General features: G+C 35.5%; 1 protein-coding gene across 2 annotated transcripts in view; it reads left to right on the top strand.

Annotated features, from left to right (window-relative positions):
* The first annotated feature begins 6253 nt into the window (after positions 1-6253).
* The window catches only part of LOC150094790 (uncharacterized), a 275693-nt gene continuing 254715 nt past the window's right edge, over positions 6254-27231 (top strand). For both annotated transcript variants that reach the window (XM_090410853.1, XM_090410852.1), the window contains exon 1: positions 6254-9139. In XM_090410853.1, the coding sequence (XP_090266979.1) occupies positions 6914-9139 (2226 nt within the window). In that variant the 5' untranslated portion in view covers positions 6254-6913. The remainder of the gene's footprint in view (positions 9140-27231) is intronic.

Here is a 27231-nt window from a genome sequence, read left to right as displayed (position 1 = left end):
CTGCTTCCGTTACACATAAAAAGCCATGTGTAAGGAAGATTTTTGTAAAGAAGAGTTCACTCCAAAATGAATGCTTCCAAAATTCAATGACGCAAAACTCAAAGAAGGTATCATGATTCCACAAAGATAAACTTATTGTGACACCATCGTACTTTATTTTATCATATCAAGGAAGACCGATCCAATGACTATTGCTGGTTTTTGCAAAGGAAATGTAGTGTTTATCATAAGAGGAAAAATAACTTCTTATCTAATAAATAATTTAGAGACAGAAGACTTCCTTTACAAAAAAAATCGTTTTTGTATTTGTTAGTATTGTATTTTTATTATATTTATTGTATTTTTATTAGTCTTTGACTCCAGGAAAGTTAATGTAATAATAATAATAATAATAATAATAATAATAATAATAATAATAATTATTATTATTATTATTATTATTAATATTATATTAATATTAATGCGCGTTTTAATATTAATATTATATTAATATTAATGCGCGTAATATTATATTAATATTACGCGCATATGAAGACAACGAACAAATGGAATGTGAAAATGAGATTCCAAAGGAGATAACAATCAAAGAACTGGATGGCATATTTCGCATTTTAGAATCGCTTAAGAAGCAAGTAATGGATCCAGATGTTAATCGAAGAATGCTTGTTCGCCGAGGTCTAGAAAGTCATTTTGCTTGTTATTAATGCTGATAGAAAAAACTAAAACTGTTCAAACGACTCTTGATAACTTCTTTTGATTTAAAAAAAAAAAATGCAGTAACTAATGTAGGTACAAGTATTTATTAAACATTTACTTTGCATTCAATTTTTATCTTTCCTAAAAGAGTACCGTATAAAATGAACTATTAGTACAGTAATCGATCATGGACAAATTGTAATTTTTACCATTGATTATTATATTTGATTAACGCGATTTTGATATACGCGGTAACATCAAGGGATTAATTAATCGCGTTCATCAAGGGATACCTGTATATATATATATGTATGTATGGATGTATGTATGTATGTATAAAGCTTGAATAATTCTTCCACCTTTTCACAGGATTAAAGACATTTTGAAATACTAAAAAGCTAAGTTTCTTAGAATTACAACTGAAAATTAAAAGAAATTGTTTTATTTTGTCACTGAAATTATCATGAAAATGCCTTCGACTAACACATCCGCTACCCAATTACAATAATCACATACTGCAATAAGAACTTATCTGACGTTCTTTATGCGGCAGACCTCAGACATAATTAATTCTCCCGCCGTTGCCTGACCTCGACCACTTTGTTACACACACGTAACAAAAAAAAAAAAAAAAAAAAAAAAGGAGAGTGCTAAGGTTGTGAACTCTTCCCCTTCATTTTACCAAACAACGTTTACATCAAAGACCCTGTTGTTTGGTCTTTGATGTAAAAGACTACTACACTTCCTATATTCTCCATGTCTTCCGTAATTGTCACTTGTTCTGAAACCGTTCTTACCATGAAATTAGCAAGAAGCTACTGATCTTCTCTGACAGGTTTCGTAACGAAACCTAACAACTGTATACTTAAAAAAAAAAAGTAGAGAACTTAATTATATATATATATATATAAATATATATATAATTAAATAAAATTACTCAGAAGATGGAGCAGATGCAATTGAATCACCTTTTCATGACATGCTAATTTAAAATTTATTACTGTTATGCATGACTGTCACTGGATATTATTATTTTTTATTTGAAAAAAAAATATTCATGATGATTTTTAAAATACCCATTTATTTAATTTTGAACATACTTTATTTTTAAAAAATACAAATAATAACATGCATTTTTAGATATTAAATCTAATTAAAATATCGATTTAGTAAAAAGAAAAAAGTATTTCAGGTGTGTTACCGAACTAATTTTCGGTTTTGTTTTCCTGGTCGCTTCTTCATTTTCTTTTTCTTTTTAAATACAACAATTATTCATTTCAAACATGGAAAACCGAGCAAAGCAGTTACGAGTAATTATTATTATATGGGTATCTCCATGGAGTCAGAAGACTCACCACGGGAGACCCCAAACTATCCACACGATATCTATCATGCCTCTTCTTGAATCATTTCAGACGAAACACTCACAACTGAGTCAGGAAACGCATTCCATTCGTTCACCACTCTCCAAGCGAAAAATCTAGTCCTCACACTCCTGTTAACCACACTCCCTCTTGATTTCCAGGGATGACCTCTTGTTCTTCCACTACTATCCCACTGCTGAAATATTTCACCTACATCAATCTTATAAAATCCTTTTAGTAATTTAAATGTTTCTATCGTATCCCATCTTTTCCGCCTATTAACTAACCTCTGTAATCCACAAACTCTGAATCTATCAATGTAGTGAGCATTCCTTACACCACTCACCAACTTAGTCACTCTCTTCTGAATCTTTTCTACCACTTCCTCATCTCCAAGGAATCCAGGCGCCAGATCTGAGCACAGTAATCTAGATTGGGACGCATCAACACCTTATAAAGAGGAATAATACTTCTTTATCTCTGCATGTTAGTGTATTCTTTAACCAATAATCCTATGAGCTATCTTGGACACTTTAGCAATATGCCCTCTGAACTTTAACTCTCTATCCACCAACACTCCCAAGGCCCTAGCCTCATCAATCTCTTGGAGTACCGTTCCATCAATGTAGTACACGGCCGGTAATCTTTTAATCCCAAAATGCATAACTTTACACTTTTCCCACATTGAACTGACATCCATTACCTTTTGTCCATTTTGCCAGCTTATTTAAATTATCCTGCAAATTTTCTACATCAGCTTGGTTGATTACTGTGCTACCCAACTTTACATCATCAGCAAACAACTGAATATCTGCCTTCAAGTCATTTCCTATATCATTTATATACAAATTAAATAATGATGGTCCAAGTACAGAGCCTTGAGGTGCATCACTGGTTACCTGCTTCATCCTGGACTCTGCTCCTCCTTTACACTACTTTTTGGTATCTGTCCATGAGCCATTCTCTTATCCATATCACCAGTTTAATATTCATCTTCCATTTGTTCTAATTTGCGTAATAGTACTCCACTGGATATCGTATCAAAAACCTTAGCAAAATCCAGATGTATCACTGTGCAGCCATTCCCCCTGTCCAATTCAGTTGTCACTCTATTATAAAAAGTTAATAAATTACTAAGGCAGGACCGACCTTTAACAAAACCATGTTGGCCCCATAGAGTATCATATTCTTATCCACCCATTATTTAATTCTGTCCTTAACCAACTTTTACAAGATTTTTCATTCAACTCTGAGGATTTTATAATACTATTAAAATTTTCCAGTTTATATACCTTTGTAAGCGGGAATTAAAACTAAAACTAGAAATTCAGTATTAACTGAAGTTTAATGTATACGAAGTATACTTTTTTTTTTTTTTAATCAGTTTTTCTTTCCTGCATTGGTGGACCTCGATTCTTGATTAGTTGAGAGAATGGGTACACATGGAACAAATTACAGAACCGGAGCTTCCAGGGGGAAAGTGGGGACAAACCGTGTACTCTACAGATTTCGAGAAATCCCACTGGCTGTTCTAGCTCTATCTCTTATAAATCACATCCTTTATCGATATTCTATTTCCAGGCCTAACTAGTATTATTTACTCTTTCAATACTCATACTTATGAAAAAATAAATATTAACGGTTAATATGAAAATCAGCAATAAAAAGACAATGACTATGAAAATTGGCAGGGACGTTCAACACATTAGTTGTATTCTGAATGAGAAACCTATAGAACAAGTAAAACATTTTAGTCATTCAGATATTGTCAAATGACAATAGCTTAAGCAGAACTAGTATGACAAGGAGTCGACTGAATAAATTTATTCAAAAAAAAAAAAAAAATCAGCTAACGCCTTTTTATTCCCTTATACGGGGAGTAGGCGAGGCCATTTAGCCCTATCTAACTTTTGGAGACTGAGTGGGCAGTTCAATCTCCACTGGTACCAATCAGAGATAGATGGCCCAAGGCTATCACTAATTAAGCGGTACGCAGTGATGAGAGACGGCTCAAATGTGCCGCCATCTCGTGGTCCCTAACCCTAACACAATATATTTAATGTCTGAAATAATGTGGGTTCTACGGTCGATTTTCTTGAGTTTACAGGACGAAAAACCCGAGTTTCCGGGAGGAAAAACCTGCTTGCCCGTGCCAGAGATCGACTAACTCGGGAACCGGTCGAAAAAAGGCTTTGAAAAATTTCCTCTAGTCGCCGACTAGACTCGAAACCAAGTCTTCCTTCGTGCGGCCAAGCGCCGTGGTTGGCAAACGCCACATCCACTGAGCTACACAGGCTTTTTTAAATTTATTCAATTACATTTATAATTTGATTATTAAATTATGCATTAATGAGACCACATCTGGACTACTGTGCACGGATCTCGTAGCCTGGATTGCTTGGTGATGAAGAAGTAGAGAGGATTCAGAGGTGAGTGACAAAGATTGTCAGATTTTGGGAATGTTTCCTATGAGAAGAGATTGAAGGTCTGTGGGCTTCAAAAACCAGTTGATAGGAATAAAATTGGAAATATGATAGGAGTATATGTTATTAAAGAGGTTTTTAGAATAGATACTGAAGAAATTTTATAGAATAGACACCAATTTACAAAAAAGTAAAGTTTTGTAAACTGGAGTGTTGTTAATTTGGCTGCTGGAGCCAAGACATGTTCTCATTATCAGATAGTAAATTATTGGAATGTAACTACTTGTGGGAAATGTGAATATTATTTTCTGCTTTCCAGATTATAAAAGCTCTCTCTCTCTCTCTCCCATATCTACCGACGTATGCCAAACTGGCATTTATTCATTCATTTTGATCACCAATAGTCCTTCATCATAAAGGACTGACCATTGTACTCGATGATATATGAGTATAATCTATGAATACATTATTCGCTCTCTAATATTTTGACCATCTTTATTTCAACATGAGGAAGCTTTAAGTGCAGCAAAAGGAAATTATTTTAGCTATTCTTGTGCTTTATTTTATTTTATTTTTTTTTTTATTAATACAGTCTAAACGTGTGAATTTTCTTGTGTTGTATAGTCGACTAGCCAACTTTTTTTTTTTTTTTTTTTGAATGTTGAGTTTATAGCACTCCAAGATTGCATATTTCATATTATTACAATAATATCTATTGCATATATACCAATATATGCAATTATATATATTTCTTATGTTTAATATAGCATTCATTAGAAGGCGGCTCTCAGTAGATTTTAGGGAAATGACTGCAAATGAATTTATATTTAATGATAAATAAGAAGGCTGTCGATGGATCATAACAGTGTTAAACCAGGAAGAATGAGCAAAGAATACTCCAAAGAGCTAATATGTTTTTTTGCAGTTCTCCAATAGTGGCTACTAGAGAACTGCTTGCAGTTTCGTCTGAAAATCAAACTCTATACAAATACTAAAACGGTAAATTCTTCGACAAATTCTTCAAGTGATGGAATGGTTTTAAGTTTACGTTTTTAGGTTTAAATGTGTTTAGTATTTTCTTAATTGTCCTTAAACATATCTTAAGAGCAATTTTTCGTGCCTTGTTGTATCTTCCCTCTTTTGCACTTTTGATTTTCGAATGTAATGCGTGATAAGCAAACTTACGAAACTTCGAACTTCAACAAGCCAAACAATAAAACAACACTTAAAAAATTGCAGACAATTACGCCTATCCAAAATAATGCTCTGTGTAAAGCAAGTATCCAGAGCATACATCACACCGATATGCAACAGACAACAGCACATCACAAATCGAAAATCTGAAACCGTTATCTAGTCCCATCAGATGACCTGCCTGTAGTTTAACGACGTAATTATTCAACTGTTTGGGCTAATCCCCTTTAAACTCCGGGCCTCCTGTTGCCAGCGTATGCAGGATACTCCCTTTGGCCCTGAAGGAACCAACCGCACCTAGCAAAGAAAGTAAATAAAACAGCAACGACCTCCCAACATCCCGACGAAAACCTCACTGCCAAACCCGGAATTTATCCGCAGTGCAGTACTACTTTTCCTTATACCATTTCGGACCGTCTCCACTCTTTCCATCCTTCCTGTAGGAGTTCGTTTGCTTCCGTCTTTGACCGCTAGGGATGAAGATACAGAAGAGATGAGGAAGCTCGTGCCGCCAGATGTAAAATTAAACCTTACAACTAATGGCGGTTCCTTCGGAGGCACGTCACTGCTCTTCCCCCACGCAGACAGCCATTCCCTTATATGGCTCCTAGACGCTCTTAACAACGGTCCTTGCCAGCTCAGAGCTCGAACGGGACGCCGCCCCATAGTGCTGCAACATCGGGTTCCGTGACGATGACACCGTCGCAGTCGATATCCGACAAGGGAGATACCAGTGGCTCGTTCACTTATAGTGGCGCGCGCGCGACTGTGTGATAAAACTTGCTTCGGTCTGAAAGCCTTGAATAGCTTCTAAACAGGAAACTTTGTATGGTTGTGTTGAATATCCTCGGCCAGTGATAGCGACGGTACTGTCCGCTTCTCTGCCCCGTTGGTGTGTGCAGGAAGTGACCGGGAAAGTGAGAGAGGAAAGATGCGTGACTCGGTGGGCAGGTGAACGGCTCGTGCATGTGAAATCATTTAATATAAGAGGGAAAGCGTGCAACATATACGGATACAACTTTTTAAATATTCTTTCTTTATACTGTGGATTAATCTTGTCTCGCGCATCTCGTGGATCTATAGCGTGATGTGTTTCACGTTCAGTCCTTAGTGCCAAATGGAAATTAAGTGAAATAGAGATACTTTTGCTAATATAGTGAGTATGTGATAAGTTTTAGCATTTGTTGTTTTTTGCTCAGCGAAGTTATAAAACTGTTCTTTGTTCACGCTCCTATTATGATCAATAACTATGTCAATTGTACATACGTGGTGAGTTCTGTCACGTGGTACCGAAGTGCTGTCGTCGATCTGTCTCGAAGTCGCTCTGTACATGCTGTGGAACACGACCCTTGTTGTCCCGAGCCCACGAAACTATCGGCTACTGATTGTAGAGCCGTACATTACGGTTTATGTTCGCCCCTTTTAAAACTCCCAGCATTTTCCATACCACCACAAACTGTTTCCAATCCCCCTTCTCCTGTAACTCCCAAAAGTAGTCAATCGAGCTCAAAGTCATCTACACCGACCAAAGTGTTGACTACATCTCCATTATCCACTCCTAAAGTTGACCTTGAGATTTTAGATCCCGTAGAACTCTTAGCAGCCGATTTAGAGGGGAAATTAGAGGCTCTTGTGAGTACATTCGTCGCTCAAGACAAAATACGTGTTGCTGCCCGAAAAAAAAGCGACTCGCAAAGTGGAAACGTTAGAAGCAGCAACCTGGCGAAAGTCGACACATTAAGTCCTCAGTCCCCAATCTCCTCTGGACCCCAGTCAGGTGGAAAAGTTGGGGCCTCTTCTGGGCACATAACATTCTTACGTCCTTCCGGCAGTACAGGAGATAAAAAAACAAAAGGCAATAGAGAAAAAGATGACCAGGAAAAGACAAAAAGAGTTATTTCAACAGTTGATAAAAAAGGTTTTGGTGAATCATCCAAAGGAGGACGTTCGGCACCAACAAAAAAATTGGACATAGTGACACAGAAAAAAGACAACAGAGAAGCAGCAGAGAAGCAACTAATCCACGATGTCTCTAACAATGCCAAAATGTCTGCATCTCCTGCCAAGATTTTGGATTCGGGAACTAGAAAAATTCACCCTAAGTTATCGTCACAGGAAGTACAGAAAGTGGTGCCCTCTGCTGTCGAAAAGATATCAAAGGTAGAAACAACAGATTCTAAAGATAAGGGAGTTCGCCTACTAAAATCATCTCCCGAATATCAACAGACAGGAGTAAAAGCTCAGATAACTAAATTTGCCTCCAAAGAAAAAGAAGAAGGACCGACATCATCTTCCCCTGATAAAAAAATCCAAAAGCAATTAAAAATAGGCACGCAAAAGAAACAAGAGATATATCCTACCCAACACCTAGACAGTTCTTCAACAAGTAAACAACCTAGCGAACCTGCTCAATCGGTTACATCTGTGAAAAAATTACAGGATATTGTAATTACACCATCTGTAACAAAGCCCTCTATTAGTCCATCCACTAAATTTAATACAATCCCATCTGTTTCGACCCGGACAGGTGGAGCTCGGACACCCTCATCTTCCTCAGTGTCCTTAAGTACTCCTAATTCATCCATGACTAGTGCAGCTGCAAAAACTTCTAGTGCCACGTCCAAATCAACAGATCTGTCCTCAACTAATGCTGTGCGTCCAAGAACAGAGCAAAAAATTCCTTATCCAAGGGAACCTCGTCCATCCAGTTATCCCAGTATCCATTATAAAGATTTAGATATTGCTTCATTGCATCACCGTAGTGCTAGTCAGCTGGTTATATCAGAAGATCCAAGGCAAGATGCACAGACAACTTACTGTTATGGTGATGATCCCTCTCCCTCCAAAACTGGTACTACTGTAATTAAACATAATCAAGAATTCATCCTTTCTCCTGTAGATTATGCTAAAACTCGTTTTCTAAACTCCCAGTGTACGCAAAAAGCAGAGGAAGTGACGAAATCTAAGCCTAAAAATGGACACCTAGTTAGTGAAGCCAAGTATCGATGGGAGAATGTGCAACATCCGGGCCAAGGAGCAGCTGTTCAGCCATTGTGGCCCAATCATTCTCCACTTGGCGATCAGCTTGTGATAGATCCCGAGAGCGGACATCCAGAGCCATTAAGAGAAGTTCTTCAACGAGCTGGCCATCGAAGAACTCTGTCCATGGAAGGGCTTTCAGATGGACAAATACCGGGATCGGCACCTTCTATACCTCATCCTAAACTGACAACAGTACAAAAACAACATATTCGCGAACGCTCATTATCGCCTACAGATCGTCATCACTCGCATGTGCCAATTCGACCTTTCTTAACTAAGGGATCGGTAGCAGAAAGGGTTCTATTATTTGAATGTTGTCCAGACAGAGCACTAGACAGAGGAAATACAAATGTGAAAGCCAAATCTGTAGCCTTCAACACATGGCGAATAGGAAATGGTGACGTGCACCACAAAGCGCAGGTAAGAAGCTTGTGTGTGTGTGTGTGTTGCAGAAATTATAGTTTTGAAATAATTTTTAGTTAGGGCCGTTTATTGGGTGTTCAACCAAGTATAAATAAAAAACCTCATCTTCTGAACTAGATGTTATTTATTTTGTTATCAAGAAATGATGTAAGTAGTTTCTAAAAATTTTAAATGCCAAAAATGCTGAATATAAATATTATAAAACTATGATATTTGGCCTATAATAAAAAAGCCTTATAATATTTTCACCATGTTTATATCGTACAAGTAAATATATAGTATTCGTAATACAGTACACCACTCTTTAAAATCGCAAATAAGTAGATAAAAACACCCTGCACCCAGTGTTGTACACATTGTCAATGTAAACAGCAATCTAAGGCGCAATATATCTGCATTCCATTAAACAACATATAGTTTAATTTTTTTTAATTTTTTTTTATTTCATATGATATTAAAGCCTTTTATTTCACAAAATGTTAAATAATTTCATGAGAACTTTAAATCATTATAATTATATAATAAACGTTAAAGAATTTTAACTGAATATTATGTCTAAATAATGCATAATTATCGTGTTTGTGAATGATAAAAATGCGAACCGCAGAATTGTATTTATGGATGCTAGCAAATTGTATCGTAGTATTAAATTTAGTCACTTAAATTATTAATTTATAGCACTGTCAGGGAATGTATATATTTCATTCAATACAACAACCAGAGGACGCTTTTTTTATTGGTGAAAATGAAAGTTTGTGTGTGTATGAAAAATGTATTAGAAGTGCATACGAGTGAAATTTCAAGACGAAAAAAAAAAAGGCTGAACGAATTATTACCGAATATATGTTGCTTGTAATCTAAGTGAAAATGATTGTGCGTTACTCATCGAAATGACGGTGCACATTGCTAAAGAAGAGACCGAAGAAGAAACAAAAAAACAGTTTATTTTTGTTCGTGCTCGATCGAAAAATCTACAGTCGTTTGGTTATTTTTTATACGGTAGTTAGTTATTGCTGACTCGGCCAACTTCGCCTGCACATGTACCAGACATTTTAGGAAATGCTCTGAAGTCTGTATGTACACATTTCTGTTTCTATTTAGGATTATTTGTTATTATGAATTTTTTTATGATTAAGATAACATTATTAAGATAATAACACTAGTTAATGTTATTAGGGAGTATTTATGCTATTTTATAATCGTGGAATATTTACATAAACGAGCCGTTTATAAAAGCATTCTTTCAAAAGAAACTCTGACTCTATCCTAACCTTTATAAAGTGCTGAGGTCGCTAACCTTCAAACCGATGTTTCGCTTGCATTCATAAGAAGAGTTATCTGAGAAAGAAGATAACCCAGTTTGGCCAAACTAATAAAGGATAATTTATCAGCATATCGCAGGCCACTAAAATTAAGTAGCACATAATGGGTTTAAATATATATTTGCCAGCAGCTCATTTATCTATTGTTTATGTATAGAAAACGTTATCTGCTACAACTGGCAGTAGATGATGTTTTGTTTGAACAAGTAACACAGGAAATTAAGTTATTCGACATAGTCGTTTTGCATAACGTTGTTTCGTTGATGTCTAGTTAATCACAATATAAATGGGATCGACTAAAACAACTCGTAAAGTTTTTAATAATATCGATTCATTTTTAGTTTATAAGGACATTTTTGATAATTTTAGAGGTAGTAAACAAAGTGACTTTAATTCAAGATATTCCAATAGAGATCATCTTGAAAAATTTATGGATAAATTTATTTCTAATTTTGGAGTTCATTAGTGTAGCTTAATTATTTTTGTATATATATTTTATTTATATTTAATTATTTTTATAAATCTCACGCCCTACAAAGACCAAACACTGAATTTTTCTAAAGCCACTTCAAGCTAAGCTGGTGGTCTCACGCTTGGCGATGATTTCCCCCACCATTCTTTTTATTTTTATGTAAATATAAAAAATAAAGAAAATATTAAATCAAATTCCATAATCCCACACAGTACAAATGCACTCTAGGTTCACAGCCTTTCGTGATGGAATTTACATAAATGCATCTTCAGTAATCTCTAAGATAAAAACAATAAGTTGTGTTTTTAATCTTAAAATTCAGATTTTTCTAAGAAAATGTTCCATGTGACGTACCATCACTGCACACACACACACACACACACACACACACACACACACACACACACACACACACACACACACACACACACACACACACTTTTACATCAAATCGAGAAGTAGACGGAAGGAAATTCTTTTAATTATAAAGTTGATTCATTGCCATACATTGGAAAACCGTAAAAATTCGCCACCAGATTATGGCGTGTCCTCAGCTTATTTTTTTGTTAAAGTGTATTGCGTGTTGTTGTTATTATTATTATTATTATTGACATCTCCATGTTCGTAGGCTCATCGCGGAAGGTACATAACATTCCGAAAACCCAACTTATCAATTTATTTTTTACAAGCTTGCTAGGTTTGCATTTCAATTTCCTGTAAAATGTTGGTGCTGATTCAACTGACTATTCTCAAACTTTACAATGAAATTTTCATTAATCATTGAACTTATTCTCTTGCACATCTTTGCAATATTGTTATTTTGTCATGTAAAAAAACAACACGCCCATAACTGTTTTATGATTAACTTAAACGAAACGTATAGAATGAACTAAACAAATTATGACCGAGATTGAAGACGATGGTATGAAGATCGAGTGGCCAACTGTCCCGAAATCCTTTTTCTTTGTTCAGCTTTCTGGAAAATGTCTGAAAGTCCCGAATTTTATGCATGTGGCATTCGATATTTTTTTAATAAAAAAAATAAGAAAAATGAATTTTGTAAACGAGGTATAATAGAGCTGTTAATAAAGTATTCATTTCATTGAGCAGTTTAGGCCACTGTTCTGATTCTGATTTCAGTTATACGTTTCAGCAATGGATAGATAGCCGCTATGAAAGTACGAGTGACTCATTCAGTTTAGGTTTCACAGTTTCGCAAAACGATCAAGTGAGTCACATATTATTATTATTTATACTAAATCGTTCTCATTAAGAATGTAACAAGACTGTAATAATAATTGTTAATAGCATCGTGTATCATTAAAATGTTAACTATATATAATATATATTTATAATATAGCTAAATGATACTATAAATCTATGCTAACAGAAACGATAAAAGAAATAACACACACACACACATCCAGAAGATTGGCTATCATGGATATTCATCTATTTCTTTTTCTGACTGCTCCCTTACTCTTTGCATAGTTCATACCCAGCCAGTCTAAGTTTGAACCACGTGTGTCGCTGTCTTCCTTGTTTTCGCTTGCCTTTAATTCTTCCCTTTAATAAATCTTTCTGAAGATTTTTATGCCTCACAGTGTGACCCATGTGTACTTTTTTCTTTTTTATATGTTCTTTATTAGTTCCAATTTAGTGCCCATCATCTCCAAAACTTCATTTTTTTCCTTCTGAATCCAAGTTCTTCTGTACATCCACATCTCAAAAGCATAAATTCTTCCCCTGTCTTCCTTATTTATTGTCCACGTTTCTGAACCATATCCCATCTCTGAAAAGACCTGAAATGTATTCAACCCATCTTTTCTTAACTTCTTCGGTTTCAAATAGCATTTTCCATCGTTGCTGTTGATTAAAGTTGTGTGGGTTATTCAAACTATTGTTCGTCATATCTTTTATTTGTTGGTGTACCTCTCGAGTTTGTTGTTTTACTTCTGGGTCTTTTATTTCTTTGCATTTATTATTAAGCCATGTTTCTTTGGCCTTTCTGCATGCTTTCCTTATTATATTGTTTAAAGATTTATATTTTGGTTTATTTTGGTTTATCTTCTTTTGCTAAACATATATAATACATTGTCATTCATCCATGGTTACATCGATTTTGAGTCTTCTTGGGGAATATAAGCATTGGCAGCATCTTTAACACTCTCCTTGAAATTTTTCCATTCCTTTCTATCTTCAGTTTGCTATAAATTTCCATTTAATGTCCAGATGAACTTCTTTATTTTTACTCAGTGTTTTTAGTCGTACTTTTAATTTAAAAACAACTAGAATGTGGTTGAACCTATATCTGCTCCTGGGTACGTTTTTGTATTCACAATACTATTTTGAAATCTTTTTCTAATCATTTTACAAGTATGGAGGTCATCATCGGTCAACTTCTTCAATACTTAGAAAGCTATAAAATAATCAGTGACCAGCAATATGGATTCTACCATTCATGATCCACAGTAGACCACCTCTTCTACATCATTCATCTCTGGACACGCGTCATGGGAAAGGTTTGGAGAAATTTGTGCTGTTGCACTTGGCGCTTCCAAGGTATTTGATAGCGTTTCACAGCAAATTGCCATCATATGATCTGCCTTCCACACTTGGTTACAAATTGTTTCCAGTTTTCTCTTGGATCGTTCATTGAGTGTTGTGGTGGAGGGTGTTCTCTCTTCAGATTTTCCTATTCACGTCAGTGTACCCTAGGGCTCTGTATTTCACCACCCTCTTCCTCATATAGATAAACGACCTTCTTTCACTGACCTAAAACCTTATTCACAGTTTTTCTGATGATAGCAAAACTCGTGCTCTTATGACAAACCTTGTAGTGCTCAAACATCCCAAGCTTCAAGATCGTCTACTATCAGTGCCCTAAACATGATCTTCATATCATCCTTCGAGAAATGACTCTAAAACACGATTTTGTCCTTTTTTTCCTTGCAAGAAAGAAGATCGTAATTCATTCCTCCCCACCTTTGATAATATTCAGCTTAACAGTCAAGACAAGACAATATCCTAGTTTCTCCTAGTCTTTCCTGACATAATTTCCACATATAATTACTGCATAATTTCTAACGTATTCTTGAGTTCAAAAAACTTGGCATCCTTTTTTTTTTCGCTTAATATATATATGCTGTATATATGAGGTCTAAGGTTGAACGCTCCTTTAGAGACCAAACATGGCACTCTCTAAAGCCACTTCACGCCTCCAGTAAGCAGGGTGATGGTATCGCGACAGGGATAAAAATCATCTACCACCTAAATACATTCACAAAACATTCATCCTCTCCTCCTGTTAGATGAAAATAATCAGATTGCAACTAACCAGCACGTTGTCATGTGTTACACAGTTCCTCCACTTGCTTAACGAAGCTTCTCTGAATACTTTCGAAACTTTGAAAAACCTTGGTGAGGAAAGTTGTGAACCATAATCCAATACTGGCGTCATCAGTGACTTCTATAATGGCAACATAACTTCCTTTTTCATAACTGGTGAAGCTTCTTTTAATTAAGTTACAATATGTTGAGCTTGCAAATCTAGTTGCCTTGCAAGTACGATCCCTGAAGTTAAATTCTCTATCAACCAAAATACTGACATCTATGTAATTATTAGTTTTTTATAAACCTTCTCTACTCAACATCTCTGTCCATCTAATACTGTATTATCGTATTACTAAATCACACACACACACACACACACACACACACACACACACACACACACACACACACACACACACACACACACACACACACACACACACACACACACACACACACACACACACACACACACACACACACACACACACACACACACACACACACTTGCATTTGTTCACATTAATCTCACTTTTCTGTTCACTTTTCCAGACTTTTTAAGATCGACCTGTGAGAACTTAGTTTATCTAATCATTTGACTACTTTTCTCATCACATTTGAATATATTAAACAACAAAAACTCCAACCCTGAAATCTGGTATATAGCAATCCTAACTATCTGATTGTTCAAAGAGTTCCTCTGTAAACACTCCCTATCATCTGTTCCAATTTCTTCTCTAACCAAGTGAACATTAAGACCTGTTTGGCACATTTTAATCAGTAAACTTATCGTAGAATGGTGTTAGAAACTCTCGAAATCCAAAAGTATCATGCCATAGTTAATCTCTTGATCTGTTTTCTTCTTGAATTCATAAAAAGTAAGGTAAGGTCAGGTAAGTAGATTAATAATAGCCGATTTCTCCATAACTAGTCACTACTCAATTAATTACACAGGCCTGCAAAATTCGAGTCATGAAAAGTTGTCTGGAAACCATTAACTGTTTCTGATTTATTTTTGACCGCTGATTTCAAATATCTCTTCCATTTTTCTCTATCACGTAAGAATTTTCACAAAATGGATCTCAATATTACAGTAAAATAGCTTTAAAATGCTTAAGTAAAATAATAGTATTTAAAATTTTCCATAAACATTTTTGGAATGAAAGCATTGGAAAAAAAATTTAATTAAAGTAATTAAAGATTAATCTTTAAAGTACATACTTTATATTTCGTTGTGGTGTCTTTTTCTCTTTCCTTCAAAGCTTCTTTTTGAACTTTTTCTGTGAAATTCTTTTACCGGATCGTCTCTGTGCAACATCCAGCAATAGTCCGCCATCATGTTGACATTCCACCTGTTCTGATACCTTCTTCCCATCTTCTTGATGTCTTAGTGGAATCGCTCTCCTTGCTCTTCGCTGACAGTTCCCAGATTCTCAGGAAAGTAGTCTAAATGTGAGTTGAGAAAGTGCACTTTTAAGCTCATGGAGCATCCCAAATCCTTGAATTTTTGTAGCGTCTTCCACAATCATTTTATAGTTGGGGTCCTTGTGATTTCCTAAACATTTGGTCACCACCTCTTTGAAAGCTCTTCACGCTTCTTTTTCAACAGTTGCCATTTTTTCTTCAAACAGTTTATCCTTCATAAGTTTTCTGATGTCCGGACCGATAAAAATGCCTTCTTTCAATTTTGCTGTAGATAATCCCGAAAATTTTGCACAGATGTATTTAAAACACTCTCTTTCTTTCGACAAAGCCTTGACAAATTGTTTTATCAATCCCAGCTTTATGTGAAGCGGGGATAAAAGGATTTTTTCCCGAGCAACCAAAGTTTCGTGTAACACATTTTTACTTCCAGGTTTTTAATGTGACTATTTCTGGCCATTCCTTCTTGATCCAATGTTGCTCTCGATCTCGGCTGTCCCACTCGCACAAAAAGCACGGGTATTTGGTGCTTTTTGTGCGTGTTTGTTAGGTGAATTTTTGCAACCTCTTGAAGCCATTACAAACACCACTTAAAACACAGTTAAACGAATTTTAACGAATGACACCAACACCATTACACGACATCACGTAAAAACATTAAAAAAACCAAACACATTAAATTAAATCTTCACACTAACTTAGAAAATATGCCACCTTTCAGAAATATGATAACCTTAATAGTCAACGACTAAAGTTCAACTAAAGAATCACAGAAGAAAATGTAAGTGTCTGTGACAACAGGAAAGTCATCAGTTATCTCGACGAATCAGATTCAAAGTAGCCACCTGCACTTTTATCTTCATTCCTTCCTCCCTGCCTCTCGTATGTTAAAAATTAGAAGTTTCGTGGAAATTTCTTTATTTACCATAAAAACGCACTTCAAAAAAGCACTTATACAACTAATTAGCTGTAAATAAAGGAGAATGAAAATAAATACCAATGCGCTGAATTTAAATATCCAAATAAATAATCCAAATACTACTAATAAAAACGATAAAATTAGAAATTGGGTAAAATTGGTGGGTGATGGAATTTTTTACTATTTTTTTTTTAACTCATCATCTAAAAATTTATACGAATCAATTATTACTTCTCAGACAACTTTTCCATCGCAGGCCTGTGTTATCCTTATAGAAGAGATCCTAGATACCTAATTAATTTTTCCATTAGCCTATCTGTAATTACATATAAAACTAATTGGTCTATAATTCCTATGGTATGTGATGAATTGAAATCTGTTCGAATTGTACGTATAAAAATAAGCGCTCTTTTAAAAATGATACGATACGTAGTATTTTAATGTATATATTTTAAAATTTAAATTAATTTTTAAGTATAAATTCATCTGACACGCTTCTCCTGTTCATTCATTCCTTCTACGAACAACCTTCTTCCATTCTTATTTGACAAAAATTATAACTTATGAATAGTGAAATTAAATACAGTATTAATAATACCTTATCGCTGGGAATTTTAAGATGGTCTGAGCATTACTCCAGACGCGTAGAAACAGTATTTCATACGCATTTCATATTGATTTGATCTACACTCTGCAGAAGTAAGCAGTTCTCGCTAGGAACTGCAGTAGTCATTGGTGTTATATCTCTATGACAGAAAAAAAAATGCTGTTCCAAGACGAGAACTCTCTTCTTGATTATAATATTACCATTGACATGGTAATATTATAACTATATAATAAATATATGATTTCATGTATCATATGGAACTTGAAAAAAATGAGGTTTGGAAGGATTGAAGTCCACTCGATTATCTTTCCTCCATTGGAGAACAGTATGAAAAATTATCGTTAAAGGAAATAATTATAGATGTTCCTGATATCGTGTTTATTTTCCCATTGTATGGTCCACGAAATGATGATGCGTACTACCATCAGAAAGCTATGAATCAGATTTACACTCAGTGGAAGAAAACAATTAATAAATTACATACAGAATGGCGAAAAACAGAACCTTGAGGATTCTATCATTTGGCAGAGTAAAAGTCATTCGCCTCAAATTGGGTAAGCGACCAAAGAGGAAACTGGACACCGAATTGCAAAATGTAGTGGGGGGGGGGAAAGAGCCAACAGAATGGGAAGCTTACTCAGAAAGCCTTTGTTTGAGATCTGACAAAATACCTTGAAAATGTCAAGAGTAAAGCTTGAATTTCTCCAAACCTCTCCATTGGCAATTATCCAGAAGAGTAACAAGGTGATGCCGACACCTGCTTCGAGACCTTCATTACCATCTCCATTAAATTGTTTAATAAAATGATGATGATAATAATAATAATAATAATAATGGAACTTCGGATGTGAATAGATAACTCATGTGCAATTGATTAAAACCGAAAACCCCGAAAACTATTTTTGTATAACTCTGGATAAAATTTCACTTCTTATTTACTTGACTTGTAATGACAAGTTAAGTCAGTAAGACTACATTACTGTTAATGCGTACTTCTTTTTAAAACTCTGATTTCGCCAGAATTCATCATCATCATCATCAAATTCCTGCCATGTACCTTGGGAATAATATATGTTAAGCTTACTTGGGAAATAGGATTAAAACCAAGTTTATATTTATATATATAAAATAGCTTGGTAACCTTAACATATATTATTCCAAAGGTAAAAAAACTTTCTACATCCATCTCTCATCCTGAGATTTTTACTTAATAAGATCAAAGCACCTTATGACAACTTGTTTTGGTAAAATTTATAAGCTCTGTATTACTTAAACCTTGGTATTTCTAAGCCCGGCTCCTACTGATGAGACCTCAATAAAGGTCGAAACCGGTCTGGGTAGTGGCCCTTGCCTTTATTAATACATAGCTTCATACATCTCCGCAAGGAAGAATAGTGATCAGAGAGCTTATTCCACCTTTACCACGAGTTGCCTCAGACTTGCACTACGTGCAGGCGCAAACTTGACTTACTTGTCTGTTTGTTTACTTGGGAAATAGGATTAAAACCAAGTTTATATTTATATACCGGTATATATAAAATAGCTTGGTAACCATACATACATACATATATATATATACACACACACACACACACATATACACTCATGAGCATTGACTCGGTTAATTTGATACATTTAGAAAGATATTTAATGACTAAAAAACCGAGAAAATGATAAAAAAACACAACTAGTTTCGGCTTTTTACAGTCATCAGGTATCTCTTTAGGAAGAGGAAACAATAATAAAAACTGAAGATTGTAAAAAACTGAGAAGCACAGATAAATTGCAGTACATAATTGAAATAAAAAACGTTGTATTAACATTCAAGTTGTTCTGTTTTACGTGCCATTGTTTGTTGTATGCGTGGTAGCAGACTCTCGAGAACGCCAGTACTGAATAACAGCAGTATGGCTATCAGGGATGTTATTGCTTAAATTATTGTTTAAATCTTCAGGATTAAGGACGATCTCCCTGGATTCCACTATCTTTCTTTCAAATTCATCATGACAGCGGAATGTTTTCAGATCTATCCCAGGAAATTGAGTGACCTTGAAAATCATCATGAGGATGGTAGAAAGGATTTTACCTTGGGTATAATAAATGTTAAAGATACCAAGCTATTTTAAACCTGGTTTTACTCCATTTCCCAAGTAAGCAAACAGACAAATAAGTCAAGTTTGCGCCTGCGAGTGTTGCAAGTCTTGCTGACCCTGCACGTAGTGCAAGACCAAGGCAACTCATGGTAAAAGTAGAATAAGCTCTGATCACTAATCTTAATATTTACCCTTAATGCAAAGCACATCTCCTGGAGGAGATGTATGATGCTTTGTATTAAAGGCAAGGGGCCACTTATCTCTTCCTGAGATTTTTATTTAATAAGGTTAAAACACCTTATGGTAACTTATTCTGGTAAAATACTTATAAGCTCTGTATTACTAAAATCTTGGTATTCCTAGCCTGGCTCTCACTGATGAGACCTCAATAAAGGTCGAAACCGGTCTGGGTAGTGGCCCCTTGCCTTTAATACAAAGCATCATACATCTCCTCCAGGAGATGTGCTTTGCATTAAGGGTAAATATTAAGATTAGTGATCAGAGCTTATTCTACTTTTACCATGAGTTGCCTTGGTCTTGCACTACGTGCCGGGTCAGCTAGACTTGCAACACTTGCAGGCGCAAACTTGACTTATTTGTCTGTTTGCTTACTTGGGGAATGGAGTAAAATCAGGTTTAAAATAGCTTGGTATCTTTAACCATCGTGAGGATTGTTAGAGAAGAGAATATGGCTTGATAAGGCACTGGCATGTGATCTTTTATAGGAGATGTCTCTTTTATGTTCCTCCATACGAAGTTCAATAGACTTATTAGTTTGACCATAATAAGGAACATTACAGTCACACCATTGTGACTGAAGAATTGGAAGTGAGGCTTCATATGATGCAAGATGAAAGGTAGGCTCCCCGCAGTTTTTAGAAGAAATACGGATTCTCTGAGGCGTAGCGATATCTGGGAAGCCTTTTATAAGAGCAACTTGTATCAGTTGATATTGCTTTTCAATTTTGGAGTTTTTTAATGGTAGGCATGTTTTCCAGTTTAGCGTCTGGGTCAGGAGGTCCTCTACGATTCTTATTCCTGCCCAGTTCCATGTAGGCAAAAGGAATGGCTCGCCAGTTGTGAGACTTGTTGTTTTTGTTCGAAAACAGTGGTTCTGTTACAGCTGGCGCTATGTTGATCCTGTCAGTGTGCGATGAAGTTCTGTATTTTTCCACCGCTGTAGAGCATCTTTGGTGGTACAGAACTGGCCATTCGGAGGATTGCTGAAAGTGTAAGTCCTCGGGTGGATGATTTCATGATGTAATCGAAGGTGGTTACATACGCATCATTGGACTGAAGTGTCTTTAGCAGAAGGATTATCCTGAAGGATGTGAACTTGTTTTCAAGGGAAATCAGGCCTTGACCTCCCTTATTGAGTGGCTTGCAGAGTCTAGAGTATGTTATCCAGTTAGTGTTGTTCCATAGGAAACGTTTCATTGTCTTTTTAATGTGATGGAGAAGGTCTTCGGGGGGGGGGTGTTAGTACTTTGAGGGTATGCCATAGCACACTCGCAGCCATCCGGTTGATTATTAGGATTCTTCCTCTGAGTGAACACATTGAACGAATGCTGTTCCATTTTCCTAACACTTGTTTAAATCGGTTGCGTAACTGTGTCCAGTTCAGTGCATTATATATTTTGGTGTTGCCAAGGTGTACACCTAGATATGTTTGTCCTTCATTTGACCAGGTACATTCAATTGGAGAATCAGTTCTGGCCTTCCATCTGCCTGACCACAAACCAGTGGCTTTTGCAGAGTTTAATTTGGCCCCTGAGGCCTCTGCATATAGTCTGTGTGCTTCATTGGTTACTGTCATTTCTTTGTCATTACGGATTATTACTGTGACGTCATCAGCATATGCTGCTAGGGTTATTTTTTGATGTGGCTCTATTATGCTGGTTCGTTTGGAGATGATGGTGTCGTGTACTATTTTTAAGAAGGGTTCTATGGCCAGTGTGTATAATTGTCCAGAGAGAGGATATCCTTCCTTGATCCCTCGGGAGTATGGCAAAGTACGGGTGAGCCTGTTGTTAATTTTTAAACAGAAGAGTGCATCTCTGTATAGGAATTGCACTGTTTCAATGATGAGAGGGCCATAGCTGAATGCCTTTAGGACTTCATAAAGGTACTTGTGCTCTACCCTGTCGAAAGCCTTCTCATGATCAAGGCTGACGAGTTCTAGGTCTAGATAAATAGATAGACATGTTGGGCCCATATATGAGAGGTTGGCTGATCAACCTATAGTACGTTAGTACCGTATATGGTTGGTGGGTTGGGAAAGGAGAAACTTGTTTACATTTGATTTAAAAGCATGTATGTTGTATTCCTTGGGAAATGCGTTAGGGGGAAGACTTCCACAGTACTGCAGTAGCAGGGATGAAAGAGGAGGAAAAAAAACTTCTTCTGTGGGTTTCATTATATGGAAGTTTATCTAAAAATTGTAAAAATAACTTAAAAACGTGAACCAAAAAACTAGAAAAATAACATTTTAATAACTACTTTATTTCGTCATTTTTTTTCATCAACAGTGACAAAAATATCTCACACAGTACAAGTTATGGGTTTTTCTTGTTATACAGCTGACAGGTTTTTCTGTTTTTTTTTTTTTCATCAATTATAAAAGTTATATGAATTATACAGTATGAATCAATTATATGAAATTTTAAATTAAATATATTTGTATATAGCTCTTGTCTTGTTTTTTTTTTACCTAGAAAGATACAACAGATTTTTTGTTATTTAATTGTTTACATAAAGTGTATTTTATTTCCCAGAAAAAAAAAAACTTTTTTTTTGGTAAATTTGTTTAATCTATCTTTGGCTGGTTGTGACTTGAAATGAACTATGATAATTGCTGGTGATATCCTCTATTTGCAGTCCGCTGACTGGATTTTACTTATTTATTGATACTTTGGGTGTTCGTACATTTCACTAAATTTTGAACTAAGCGATTAAATTTTCTATATCTTCCGGAATTTTCACACAATTTTAAGTCATATCATTTTCTTTCTTTAGCTGGTTTGCTTTTCAGTAAGTGTTTGATGTTTTCTTTCATTTCTTTAACTGACTTGAGCACTTTTTGATAATTTTCCTTATTAAAATTTAGATCTTCTTATTTCACTGAGTATTCCTTTATTTTTGTTCTTATATATGAAGGACTTCTTTTACTGCAGCATTTTCTTTAATTGTTGAGTGTCTTCTCAGTTCTATAAGAAGGGATCCAATGGATTTGTGGACTCTACTTGAAAAAGCCGTAGATTCATCGCAGGAAGCCCACACTAATTATTATTCACATAATTCCTATCATACCTCTTAAACTCATTCACTGTACTCACAAACACCTCCTGCGATCCATCCCACAGCAATCTAATCCTCGCATCCCTGTTAACCACAATTTTATATTTTCCTTGCCAATGTCCTTGTTCTTTTCCTGACATGTAATAAAAAACTCACTTTGATCACCTCCTTTAGCGATTTATGCGTTTCTATCAGCCAATTTTTTTTATGTTTCCGCCACTTTCTTATCCCTAAGAAACATAGGTGATAAACATGTTATCAATAGCCCAAGTGTGGGCGCATCAAAGCCGTATAAAGAGGGATAATAACTTTCCCGTCTCTACTTATCAGTGTGTTTTTCAAATTCCAAGTAAACCACTGCTCTTTTTCGCACAGTTTTGCAATATTTCCTCTAAACTTTAATTCCCTGTCCACTATCATTCCTAAATCCCTGGCCTCATTGATTTCTAGAACTGCAGTGCCATCAATATCATACATAGTTTGGAATCTTTTTCATTCCAAAATGAATAACTTTGCAATGTCCTACATTGAGCTGCTTGCCCACAATATCAGTTTATTCAAGTCATCTTGTAAATGACTTGTGCAGATGACAGTGGACAGAGAATTGTTTTGGAGGAGTGCTTTTATTGAATGATTGTTGAGCCCTTTTGCGATTTAATATGCTTTGAATATTTTGTTTGCTGCAAGTGCTACTGCCGACTGACAACTTTTAGTGACTTCGCCTTCCATCTGGTTTCCCATACTTCAGAGCAATCGTAGTAAAATTACCTTTGCAGCCTCAGTATTGCATAATAATAATAATGTTTTACAATACGGTACGATAAATTTAATATTATCGTCATATATACCGAGTATATACAAATATACAATTCGGATTCAGAACAAAATGCTAGGTAACTATTTTATTGTTTCTTGTATCTACATTTACAATGCTATATTTACAATAGATAAAACGTTTTACAATAATGGAAATATTTTTATAATAAGTGATATCCTTTTTAAAAATATCGGTTCTAGATGAGGTACAATGTATTTGCATGATCCTCGAAGCTTGTGCTAAGCTGATCTCAGGATGCCATTCATCAGTTATTATATATTAACTTGTTATATATGGCAGTAGTTCAGATATATGCCACACACACACACACACATACACACACGAATAGTGCTTTGCATCAGTCCAGTAGGTTGTGCAGTGTGCATATTTCTCTTTCATAGCATAACCTTATGGCTCGTTTTAGAGTATTGTAGATTGCAAGGTTTCTGTGGACCGTGGAATATCTTGTGGAGTGACGAGGCACATTTTTATCTGAAAGGTAGTATTAACTCACACAATTGCCGCATTTGGTCTGTGAATAACCCTCATGTGTTCCATCAGATCCCTTTTACACTCACCGAAAGTCACAATGTGGTGTGGTTTCACTGTATCGTTTATTATTGGTCCGTCGTTTTTCAAAGAACTTCGCCCGACAAGACCAGTGACCTGTACCTGTTAGGTATCGAAAGATGCTGCCCAACAGCAGCAGCGAAGATGCCTTGACCGTACCATATTCATGCAGAATGTAGCATCACCTTATACTGGATCGCCGGTACAGCGAATGTTACGAAAACACTTCACAGAACACAGAGTGATTACTCGTACATTTTCCAGAGCATGGCTACCGCGTTCGCCTGATTCTCAAACCCCCCCGTGACTTTTGATAGTGGTGCCCATCTGAAACGCATGGTGTATGAAGGACATGTTCCTTATTTAACAATCTTGAAAGACAGAATAATGCAGCATGTTTGTCAAATCGTAGAAAATGTCATTCATAGAATGCAGTTTTTAGAACATCTGAAATGAAGACATATTGAACCATATCTGTTGCTTATACGAGGCTCGAACGAACTCGTACGAACACGACAATTGATTTGTTATGTCTCTTCTAGCCGTTGCTGTTTAATTTATCCCAAACCCCCGCTTAAATGTCTCCTATTTTTTATCTTCTGTAAATAAAACCCCATGTTCCAGAATGTACTTACACCAAGTATCTGAGGTCTTGTTATACTCTATGTATTTCTGGCTATCCTGTAGTTGGCATCAAAGTAATATTTTAGCTTAGCTGCATACTGACATAAGTGTTTTGCTGTTAGTATTTTATGTTCATTACAGGGTGTATAAAGCTGGTATTATCTCTTTGTTCTCAGAAGATCAGCTTTATCATTTTGTACTGTAATGATATTAATTTATTTATTTTGTAGTGTGCACAAAATGCGTACGTTGTTATTGCGTGACTTAGTATATTTTGACATAGTGCTTTGTATATTAATGCGTGTAAGAACTATTATTTTAATTTTATGCGTGTAAGAACTATTATTTTAATTTTATGCGTGTAAGAACTATTATTTTAATTTTATGCGTGTAAGAACTATTATTTTAATTTTATGCGTGTAAGAACTATATATTTAACCCGTAGAATTTGCTAGTTATTGTTCGGAGTTTGTTTTGTAGATGACTTATCTGGCTATCCCAATTCAGCTCTGCATCACGGTAAATTCCAAAGTACAGTATTGTTTCCACCTGAGTGATGGTAGTGGTTTTACTGTTCTGTTTGTTCGGGGCTATGCTTGCATTATTATGGATGGATACTATAGCTATATATTATGCATATTGGAAGATCTTGCCTTTGAGAGGTGGCTGGTTATTATCGTGCATATAGATCTTGAATAAAATTGGAAAGAGAACAGCTCCCTGTGGCGCTCCACAGGTTGCTGGTAGCTTTCTACTATGGATTGACCCGATGCGTGTGATTTGTTTTCTGATTAGATTCTAACCACGTGTGCAGAGGCCCAGCTACTCCAACTGTCTTAACTTTTCGAATAAGGTTTGATATATGAGTGTGTTGAATTCTTTAGTCAAATCGATAAAGACTACCATGACAATTTTGTTTTTATCTAAGGCGGCATTAATTATGTCCGTAAAATCTTCCACGAGAGAGATGTTGTTCCCTTAATTCTTCTGAAAACCGTACTGTTTTTTTTGGGAATGATATAAAAGGTCTCTGTATATACTGTTCGTTGAGTACGATCCGCTCCATCGTTTGATTGATAATTGGTAGTGTTGCTGTGGGTCTGTAATTATTGATTCAATTTTTTTTTCATGTTTGTATATAGATATCATTATAGCAGTATTTAACCTAATAGGTATTTGATCGGTTTTAAATATTTTATTTATTGATTTTAGTAAGATCGGGCCTAGACTAGCTATGTATTTCTTGATATCTTTAGGTCTGATGCCGTCGATTCTGGGTCTTTGTTAAGTTTGGTTTGATGGATTACAGAGAGTAGTTCTGCTTCTCTTATGGTTGGGAACGATAATGTGTGTTTTAGTTGTGGTCCGAGTGGAGGATCACATTTTGTGAGTGGAAGGATCTTTCTTTGTAGTTCTCGGATGGAGTCTACAAAATATTGTTAAAGTCATTTGCTAGTTGTTGGAAAGATTTGGTGTCCTTCATGAAGCTGTGTTTTATGGTTTCAGAGGTGGTGGTTTTGGAAGCACAATCTAGCATTTTGTTGATCAGATACGGATTTGTTTCACGTCAGTTTTTATTTATTTTACTTATTTATTTATTTATTTTGCATTTATTATCTGAGTTGTAAGACGATTCCTTGTTATCTTATATTCGGTTTTTAAAGCTGCATTATTTGGATATCGCTTTAATTGTTTCTATTGAATAATCTTTCTGTGTGTATATCTAGGATTTTGTTTTGTGTTATCCAAGGATTTTGGCTAGCGAATAATTTTGATTTTCTTTGTAGCTTTCTTATATATTCCCCCCCAAAGTGAGTTTAATCTTGTTGTATAAAATATGTGTTGCTTCTGGTGACGCCATGTGTTTCTAGTCGATTTTGCTTATTTCGTGGTTGATTATTTTTTCGTTTATTATTGCTTTTCAGATGTGGAGCATTGCAAGGATTTTGTCTTCGTGTTCAGATTAAGAGCCTTAAAGTAATGGTCTGCTACTTTGCACTTTATGACTGCTGCGGTGTAATTATTTAGTGGTGCCCGAATGTTTATATAATCTAAGCAAGAAGCAGCGATAGTATTTCCGACGATTTCTTCTCTAGTGTATGACGTTATAGTTGGTATTCCCAAGTATATCTAAGTATTTTGCGGTGTTGCTATGGTTTGCATTTGCAATATTTATGGTTATATCACCAATTATCATTAGGTATTTGGCTGAACATAATTCTTGGCATGTAAGCCAACAAATTAGTTCGTGCAAGAATTTTATCAAGTTTGGTGGCTTGTAAATAGCATTTAGTATTAAGGATTGCTGTTGATTGGCAGTATGAATTATTTCGCTACATAGGCTTTCAGTATGCTCAAACTTATGAACAATTTCTTTTGCTATTAATTTATGTTTGGCAAATATTAATATTCTACCACCTTTTTTTGTTTGTTTGTTTGTCGGCAGGATCTATGTTTTTGAAATGCCTGGAATTTGGAAGAGAATTGCTTCACCATTAGTAACGGATACCTCTGTTATGACCAATATATGAATAACACCAGTATACTCTTTCAGATAAGCCTGTATGTAACATTAACCAATGTTTCGAATGCTTCTGATGTTAATATGCAGGA

The sequence above is a fragment of the Typopeltis vanoorti genome, chromosome 21 (assembly GCF_054136105.1).
Source record: "Typopeltis vanoorti isolate ZY-2024b chromosome 21, IOZ_Tvanoo_1.0, whole genome shotgun sequence".
Classification (NCBI taxonomy): Eukaryota; Metazoa; Arthropoda; class Arachnida; order Uropygi; family Thelyphonidae; genus Typopeltis; species Typopeltis vanoorti.
Note: the sequence above shows the minus strand (reverse complement) of the source record. Positions and strands in the feature narration are given on the sequence as shown.